The sequence below is a fragment of the Osmerus mordax genome, chromosome 28 (genome assembly GCF_038355195.1).
Source record: "Osmerus mordax isolate fOsmMor3 chromosome 28, fOsmMor3.pri, whole genome shotgun sequence".
NCBI classification, from domain to species: Eukaryota; Metazoa; Chordata; class Actinopteri; order Osmeriformes; family Osmeridae; genus Osmerus; species Osmerus mordax.
Genome location: NC_090077.1, coordinates 4,430,820 through 4,440,000, shown reverse-complemented (window position 1 = coordinate 4,440,000; position 9,181 = coordinate 4,430,820). Strand labels below are relative to the sequence as shown.

General features: G+C 50.7%; 1 protein-coding gene across 2 annotated transcripts in view; it reads right to left on the bottom strand.

Moving 5' to 3' along the window:
- Positions 1–8,177: 8,177 nt before the first annotated feature.
- Positions 8,178–9,181, bottom strand: part of rhobtb4 (Rho related BTB domain containing 4) — a 30,102-nt gene continuing 29,098 nt past the window's right edge. For both annotated transcript variants that reach the window (XM_067231449.1, XM_067231448.1), the window contains 4 exons: positions 8,876–9,026; positions 8,663–8,751; positions 8,465–8,570; positions 8,178–8,365 (listed from right to left, as the gene is read on the bottom strand). In XM_067231449.1, coding sequence (XP_067087550.1) covers positions 8,187–8,365; positions 8,465–8,570; positions 8,663–8,751; positions 8,876–9,026 — 525 coding nt within the window. In that variant the 3' untranslated portion in view covers positions 8,178–8,186. The remainder of the gene's footprint in view (positions 8,366–8,464; positions 8,571–8,662; positions 8,752–8,875; positions 9,027–9,181) is intronic.

The window sequence follows — 9,181 nt, the reverse complement described above, 5'->3', positions numbered from 1 at the left end:
GGGGGGGGCGGTGGGTTAACTTGTTCTTCCTGCAGGACTGGAATAGCCCAAACAAACAACGAGGGTCCGACAGCAGTGTTGAGATGATCCCCCCCGCAACCCCCCCCCCCAAACACAACATCCTCTCTCTCGCTTCCACACAGGAGTCGTATTGGCCTGTGGACGACTGGTCGAGACTCCATGACGTCTGTCATCTGGTTTGGAATCGACACGACTCGACTCGGCTAGATTGGGAGCGTCCGGAGGGCATGCGTGCTTGTGTGACAGCAAGGTTTATGTGTCCGCACGACCAAATGGTTTGGGGAGGTTTTAGATCCGCGGTCAGGTTCAGAGGTCAAAGTTTGACCTTTGGAGGTCCTCGCTTCTCACCAAACATGTGTTGTTGTTTTTTTCTTCTCTTTCATCGTCCTCGCTCTCAACCGGCATCTTAGTCCTTGTGAAAGTGTCTGTGTGTGTGTTGGTGTCTCTGAATGTGCAGGCCTTCAAGTGTGTGTATGTCTCAAGTACGAGAGTGCTACGTCTGGAATGCTCTATTTTCTTCTCAAGGCGTCCTAAGTACAGCTTTACCTTGGACACTTTAAATGCAATGGTGTCTTTCAAATTTACAGTACGTCTAAGAATGAGTCCGGCATTTGGAAGCGGTGAAGTGAGATGAATTTTTGTCATGTCAAACCTTCTCCTCCAAGGTAAATACTGCAGCCATTAAATCAGCTCTGTCTGTTCTCAGGTATGTGACACCATGTCGACTCTTGCCTCTTGGTCAATAAATATGCCGTAACTATGGCAATCCTACCGTGTGAAGACATATGACTTTGCTTGTACACAAATGTAACAGACTCTCTATTGACCTGACGGAGGGTGTTAGTGTTAGTGGCTCACAGCACCAACATTTTGATTTTCCTCTTCTGCTCCTTTCGGCCGAAGCGTCCGAGAAAGCGTCTCCTCTGGTGGATGTGTGGTCTGGCTGTGCTGCAGCCCGCAGGTCTGGGCCTCTGTGTCTGGGCCCAGACCATAGAATCAGAAGAGCAGTAGAAAGTGTGAAAAAAAGACAAAAGGAACAAAAAATGAGAGCGAGAGAGAGAGGGGCCAAAGAGAACCAAAGGGGAGAGAGAGAGACGGAGAGACGGAGAGAGAAAGAGAGCGGGGCGCTCCAGTTAGATCCAGTGGTGTTGAGCTTGAGCGTGTGCTCTCTGACTGGCGTGAGTCGCCTGGTCTCTCAGGTGAGGTCACTCCTCAGATATGTGCCTCCACAGCAACTCTGCCAGAGTTATCTTCCCCTGGAGCCCCCCCCCTCCACACACACACACACAAAAATCTTTGAACGCACTGGCTCCAAAGTTATATTTTCCTTCGTCTTTCCCTCTCCCTTGCCCTGTACTATCTCCCGTTTTCGGGGCAAATGAAACAAATCAAAACATGACGTGAGGTCACCAGGCGCCGGCGAGACACGACCAAACGCAAACAACGACAGAATTAGCCCCGAGTCGCAAATCTTCATTTAGAGGGCAGGGGAGTTCTGCTTTCGCCAATAAAACAGACCCCTAAATCAGGATGTGTTGGGCTGCAGCAGGGTCCTGATGCAGCCAGAGGTCTGGGGGGAAGAGTCAACACCACGGCCCGGTGGACGGGAGGGAGTGACATTTGTGGAAAAACAAGTCCTGGATGGAGCAGATCTCGGAGGAGTGAAAGACAACAGGCCAGTGTGCTGTGTCTAACTCCCCTCCTCTGGTCCTATCGGCTCAGGAATGCCCCACTCCTGTCAGAAAGGGACAGGATGTGTTTTTGCGTGTGTGTGTGTGTGTGTGTGCGCAAGTGTTTGTGCGTGCGCACACGCGCGTCGGCATGTGTCTGCGAGCATTCCAAATCCCCACCTCTTTTACGATCTCCGTTCTCATCATGAGTTGATCCCCCTTGAAGGAACCGTCAGCACACATCCATCACCTCCCCCCCCAGTCAGTCAGGCAGACAGGCGGCCATGTTGCCCCGCCCGCCCCCTACGTCTCCCACGGGGGCAGGCGGCGATAACCCGAACCACATGTGGTGATGTCAGCGCGTGTCGCCGCCTCCCAGACCGCGTCAAACGGGTCTGCGGCGGGGCGGGCTGAGCTCGCTCGCTCGGGAACTCCACGAAGCACGCCGCGCCACCGAGACGCTGACGCAACACTCCGGCCTGTCATCAGGACCCCCCTCCCCCCCAATCCCCACCTCCTTCCCCCCCCCCCCCCCCCTTCCCAACCCCCAACACGCGACACAACAGCGGCCGGGAAATAAGAGAGTGAGGTCATGGCCACAAACATATGGCCGTAAACGCCACCATCTACTACACCACACACACACACACACCAGATACCATCCTAACAACAACTCCACTGTGAAAAGGGGTCCTTAATCTCCTAACATTTTCTACTGTTTATTTTCGATAAGAGCACTTTCTCTATCCGACACGTCCTGTGGCTGCATGGGCATAAACTAGCATTAGTTCCATTCAAGTTAGCATGACATTCACTGAATCCCCGCCATATGTTCCTCTCGTATAACTACAGACATGGTTTGGACCGTCCAAAGGCTCCAGTCCAGATCTTTCTGATTCATACGTGTGAGTGGAGCCAGGAGCCAAACGTCACAGCTTTGTGCTGACTCAGATGAAAGGTCTGACGTCCAGAACTTTCCAGGAAACTGTGTAGAGTAATTGGCTGGCGTGGACGTGAGAGGGTAGGGAACTCTCTCTCTCTCTTTGTCTTTACGGTAACACGCCATGAAGTAACATGCTCAGTGTGTGTCCGTGTGTGTGTGTTGCCAACGCGACCGATTTTCCACACTTCTGCGTAACAAAGACCCCGTGTGTGGGCTGCGTGTGTGTGTGTGCGTTTGGTACACCTTTTATAAATCACCTTCTTCATGGTCCACTCCCTTTCAATAGGCCGAGACATGGCTCGCTTCAACAGGTGATGTGTACCATACCAAACATACAGCTGTTGGACAGCAAGATGAATTGACCGCGCGTCAGTTCATTTCTCATACGTAAATGTCTCTTTGCTGCGGCACTTGACTTTGCCCTATTTCCGAATTTCCTACGTTTTGAAGACAATTCATTGTAAGGACAGACAAGCAGAACACTTGTGTGCTTGATGTTACTTCATGTGCATTCGTTTTGGACTGAAGACGACTACTACTTTTGATCTCTGGCTCCACCTACTGTGCGACGGTTAATGGTTAATAATGCAAAAAACAAGTTCCAAAGATTAACAGTTTTATTAAAAGCAAGGTCAAACATTAAAATACTGAAACGGCAACAAACAAAAAAGAATAACAAAAAAAGACTTTTTCTAAATTTTCGTTCCATTTTTGTACAAATCACAGTGGTTCAAAAATATTACAAAGGATTATTCAAAACATATATTTTTTTATTTTGCAACAGCAGCAAAAAACATTCTGATTGTTGTTTTAAAAGCCCTTAAAATAGTCTGGTGTGTGTGCCTTTTCACCTGCATCAACTCAACACCGATCTTTAACATGTCAGTCAAATTTTAACAAAGAAACTAAAGGTGCATATACAGTATATAGTACTAAGTCACACTGAAAGGTAAGCTGAGCGGAGATCAACCTTACTCTTTCCTGGGCCTAAATGGGCCAAAGTCTTCTAGGCCAGCTAACACATAGCACTGGATTAAACCAATGGTCCACTGCTACTGATGGTGCCACAATAAGAAATGTTTCCGCTAAACAGCAGATGAAAATTAGAAAGTGCAGGCCTTTGAATTGTGTGCAGAGTTTTTTTTTGTTGTAAATATCAGGTGGATATTTATCATGTTTCCAAATGTGGCGTCTCAACATCTCATGGTCACGAGGACAGTACCAAGCCGAGCTTAGTCTGAAAGATGTCACGTGATTATGGTGACGTGTCTGTCGTAAGGCGCTATGCTGGGGGCTTTAACACTGTCTGGGGGGCTTTAACACTGTGTCTCACGGATACTGATGGGAGGGAGGGGGGGGGGGGGGGGGGGGAGAGATCTCATTCTGGCTCGGAGCAGACCATCTCAGTGGGGGTCGGGGGAGTCACACATTTAGGAGACATGGGTCGATCCACAGGCACTGATAGACAAGGAAGGAAGCTGCCTGACAGTGTGTATGTGTGTTTTTTTTTTGGGGGGGGGGGGGGGGGGGGCTGACTGTGTGTATGTGTGTGTGTCTTCCTAGCTCACTAAAGGCAGTGGTACAGTAGGCCCTCTTCCATTACAAGTCGAGCGGGTGGCTATGAGGACCAGGCAACGGTGAGAGATTGAGTCAAAGGCACAGTACACGACTGGGACTGCCAGCAGGGGGCGCCCTCTGTTCAATAAACTTTGGATTACACTCACTAAGGCAAAGCCCCAAGTCACGAGTGGTCTTTTTTTAGTGAACTCTTCACTCTAAAGCCTGTTATTCATCAGGTGACGTGGAGACCAAGTAGTAGAACATAAAAATTATGATAAAAAAGGAAAAATATTTAACAAATTTAGTTTGTCAGGAAGACGGTCTTAGATGTATAATTTCATAGGACAGGCTATACACTGTCTAACGAGTTAGAGCATTTGAAGTGTAACGTGAATGAACTACAAAGGGCAAATTACGGTGCGAGAGCAATACATGCCTGTTTCTCCATGCATCTTAGCTGATGCACACATGCATTCAGTCCCCAGTAAAAAAATTTAATCAGCAGTCTATAAATAAAACCAAGTAACAGCTTTTATTTAGCGTCTGATTCAACAGGTGAATCAGAATCCAACCATAAGATGACTGTGTCTAACAACGCTAGCAGGAAACAACCAGCCAAACCTCCACCTCCAGCCAATGCAGAACTGCACTGTAGCAGTCCACAAACGAGACCACCCACTCCACCATCCCCTAGTTACTTCCGCGAACGCACGTCTCACGCGGGGATGAAAATCGACATCACGGCTCGGTAAAACGCCAGGCTGTGCAGGGTTCGCGTGGACGGCGGGACGAGAAGGGGCGTCGTAGCTGAGCGGCCTAGCCTAGCTAACGGTCTGCCGCCTGGCTGTGGGGAGCCACAAGACCCACATGGAAAGTGAGGAAAGAGGAGGAAGAGAACAGAGTCCATGCTACACAGGAACGGGCCTTAAGACGACCCGCTTCAGGAAAACCACCCATGCCATACACAAAAAGGCAAAGCTAAGGAGACGATATGGAGGAAAGTGCAAATCCAATACAGAAAAGTGGCAATTTAACGCCATAGTTAGGCCACCACGCAGACTACACTACACCAAAACAGTGGTAGAAACCCACCCAATCAGATAGGGCAACCAGTACCCTCCCCTGCCCCCCTAACCTTCCCCCCAATAGAAAAAAAAGCTTTTCCCTCAGAAACAGCGGTGTCTAATGTTGTCCTTTAGGTCTCCAGGCAGGGACGAGCAGACCAGGACTTACGGGGGTCTGTTTCCCCCAGAGAGAGGCTCGGACATGGGCTTTAAGCGCCAAGTAGAGGCCTGCCCCTCGCTGGATGATATCGTGTGGAGCATCGACAGAGACTGAATCCATCAGCTCTGCTGTCCGTGTCATCTTCTGCAGAACCTGTCTGCTTCTTCATACAGCTAGCCTTCACTAGAACTGTCATCGGATACTAGTAATCTTGTTCCAACTAGGACATGTGACCAAGCAGGAAGTGTTTGTGGGCCATGACAACCATTAGGAAGACTAATGCACCGACAGCTTCTTGTCTCCTGCTGAGCTTGTGGAGTTTGTAGGGGTCTGTGCATCGCCATCCAATACAAGCTCCTTAAAGGCACACTAAAGATGTTCTAGATATTTCCAGGGTGGAAAACAATGTTGGGTTTTCTTTTTTTTTTCTTCACTATCTCTCTCTTGCTAAGAATCAGCCCAATTCGCGCTTGGGTCTCGTGAGATCCTATCTCACGTCTATTTCGGTAGCTGTTGATGACTCCGACACGCCTCCCGTGAAGAGCGCGCGGAACACGTCTCACGCTATCCGGCTCCCAGTGTCACCTGGGTAAACCCGGGGGGAGGAAATCTCAAACCCACAAATAGAAAAATGTTGCATTTTGACATTCAATTCCAAAAGCCTTCAAAACTAGCACCCTTATGAAAAAAGAGACAAAATAGCACTAAATGCATTCGCTTAATTTAGTTGCTGTCCCAATACCCCTGTTATATTGCATACTCCTCAAGCACAAATGTTATTTTCAGTTCAATATCAAACTCCTTGGCATACATACCAAAAGAGATGCAGTTCCATTCAATATCATCATCTTTGTTAACAGTTCATTAATATAACACACGCCTTATTCAAAACAACGGCAGTCCACGAGAAGTCTAAGAAATTAAAAAGCAAGTGAAATATTTGGTCTAATACTGCATTAAACCTATGTTCATTTCATTATGCTCTTCATGAAATGACCAACACTGGAAATAATTGCCTCATGAATGTATTTACCGACTACTATCACTATCAGACTGCTACAAACCTTTGGAAAAGAGAAAAAACTCAAACTTTCTGAAGCTTAATAATATAAGAAACCCCCAAAAGACAGAAGAACACTTATTGTGCATCACATTTGAATTCTGTAACACTTGAGTGGACTTGAACGTTCCTTGCAAGTTAACACTGAAGAAGGGCTGGGGAGACATCTGAAACAAAACTGACATAAATCACAGAGGTTAAGTGTGTGTGTGTGTGTGTGTCAGTCCTATTGAAGAAATCCTGAGCACCACTTTAGCAAGAGGAGTGGAAGGCAACATCCAGTAGCACTTTACGAATACACCACTGAGGGGGTCGACGTGTCAACATGGTCGATCTCCCTTCCCTCATCCCTCTCTCCCCGCCTCGTCATCCCCTCTCTGTGGGATGGGAGTCGGGGAGAGAGAAACGAGTGAAAGGAAAAAGCGAGAGTCACAGCTTGGTTTTTGGTACGAGGCATCAAATGAACAATGACAGCCGTGGTCTGGTCTCAGGACGTCGGTTCAAAAGCCCAAAGAGTGAACGTGACAGGCTACAGTTCACCTCGGCCACAAAAGCGGGATATAGAAAAAACACAGGGCGGGAAAAAACTCCTGTTTGCTCCCAGTGAGGGTTCGTGCTGGTACCCTGAGCAGTGCTGCCCCCTGTAGCGTGGGGGTGTAAAGGCAGGCTGGTTGAGGGGGCTTCTACAAGCAAAAGTAGGGCTCGCAAATCTGTACAGTACCGTTCGGACCACTGGGTTCTCCTGCTGGCAGTGGTGCGGGAATACAATTAGCCTTCCTTCCTGTTCAAAGTTCAGTTGATTCGATGGGGATTTGGTACATTTTAACACTGTTGTCATCTCATGGTGTTCTGGGGGTGATGTTGGGTGGAGGCCGGTACCAGAGCCTAGACACCCACTCCCCCGAACCCAACCCTCACACGATACAAACGGAGAGAAATAGCAGGATGGGGTCGAACCCCCTTCAAAAGAAAACCACGGGGGGGGGGGGGGATTTTCAAAATAAAGGCGTTTGGACAGGAGGCTGGGAACAGATGATGGTTGAGACTCCGAGACACGCAGCCACACGTCCGATCCCCAAGCCTCTGTTTTGGTCGTCCTGGTCCTCAAACACCCTAGGAGGGCGGAAGAAAAAAACAAAAACACAATAAAAGCTCCCTAACCCCGAGCGTAGGCCCAGCTCCTGGGTGTGGTGGTCGGCATGGAAGCGCTGGGGCGTCAGTGTGGAGGGAGGTGAGGTGCCGAGGTACGCTCACCCAGCAGCAGAGGTCAGGGTTGGGCACAGCTGTGGAGAGGGTGCTGGTAGGCGGGTGGAGCTATGCTGGAGGTGGGGAGTGGTTGGGTTGGGGTCTCCCGGTCTGATGACCCGACGAGGGGTCAAAAGGGCCACTCAGGGCTCTTGGGCACCGGTGACCATCAAACTCACACATGCACACCCTCACACGCACACCCTCTGCCAACACACATCCACAGCCACACGCACATATCAAAACTTAATCACACTTCAACACACACACCCCCCCCCCCGACCCAAAGAAAATCTGCACGTACATACACTAGGAAAGGAGAGGGGCCCTCCCGCATGTGGTGGGGAGCGACGGGCGGTCAGTTAGTGGGCTGAAAGCTCGTCCCGTATCGGATGAGAAGCCGAGACGGGAAGGCGGGGGGCCCGAGGAATGGGGGGGGGGGAGGCGGGTCGCGGGCTCCTCCTCAGGAGACGTGAGGCGAGGAGGACGGCTGCCTCCAGAAGCACCAGCCTCTCTTGGTGTGCTGCTTGCGCAGGATCTCCTCCTCGCGCTCGCGCTCCTTCTGGGAGCGCAGGTAGCGGTCCTCCTCCTTCAGGAACCACACCGGGGGCCAGCGCTGCTTCTCAAAGTGCCTCTGGTTGTCTGACGGGGGGGGGGGGGAGGGGGGAGGAGATGACTCAGAATCAGGAGGAAGTGTATAATGTGAGAAATGAGGGGGGAGGGGGAGGGTGTCGTGACTACCTGGAGACATGTTCTTCATCTCTTTGGGGAACTTGCGACACACGCTGTTGTAGTTGGTGCAGATGTGATGGAGGCACCAGGCTGCCAGCTGCTTGGCGTTGTGGAACTACGCAGCAGACGGGACAGAGGAGCACCGTCAAGGACCCCCCTTCGTCTGACGACAGAGCGAACCCTCGAAGGAAAGGTTGAAAGGCTTACCTGCGCCAGCTCGAGGTACCCCAGCACCTGTCCGTCCATATCGATTCCCTTTACGCTCCACTGGAGCAACTTATCCACCGCGTGCTTCTCTGAGAACGACACACCAACCACAAGCGCGTCAACAATTCCGGAAACATTCCGCCTCCCCCCCCCCCCCGCACCGGGCCAGGAGTAACTGATCACGTGAGGGGTCGACGCCGGGCGGTGACCTACCGGTGAGGGCGACGAGGCGCGGAAGACACAGCCGATTGGACAGGACGATGAGCTCCATGGGCTCGAGGGTGGGAGAGGGGATCAGCAGGCTGCTGTAGAGGAACTCCAGCACAGCTCGCATGCAGGCACTGCTGCTGTTTGGGATGGGCACCTGGAGAGATAGGAAGGAGGTGGGGGGAGAGCTTTGAACCCGAGTCACTTCCTGTATCTTGGGGGGTTTCCCCTTCCGGTTTTCACCCACAATCCAGGGAGGGGGGGATGTTGGTGATTGCCAATGAGAAGGGAAACACTCAATGCCAGAAAGGT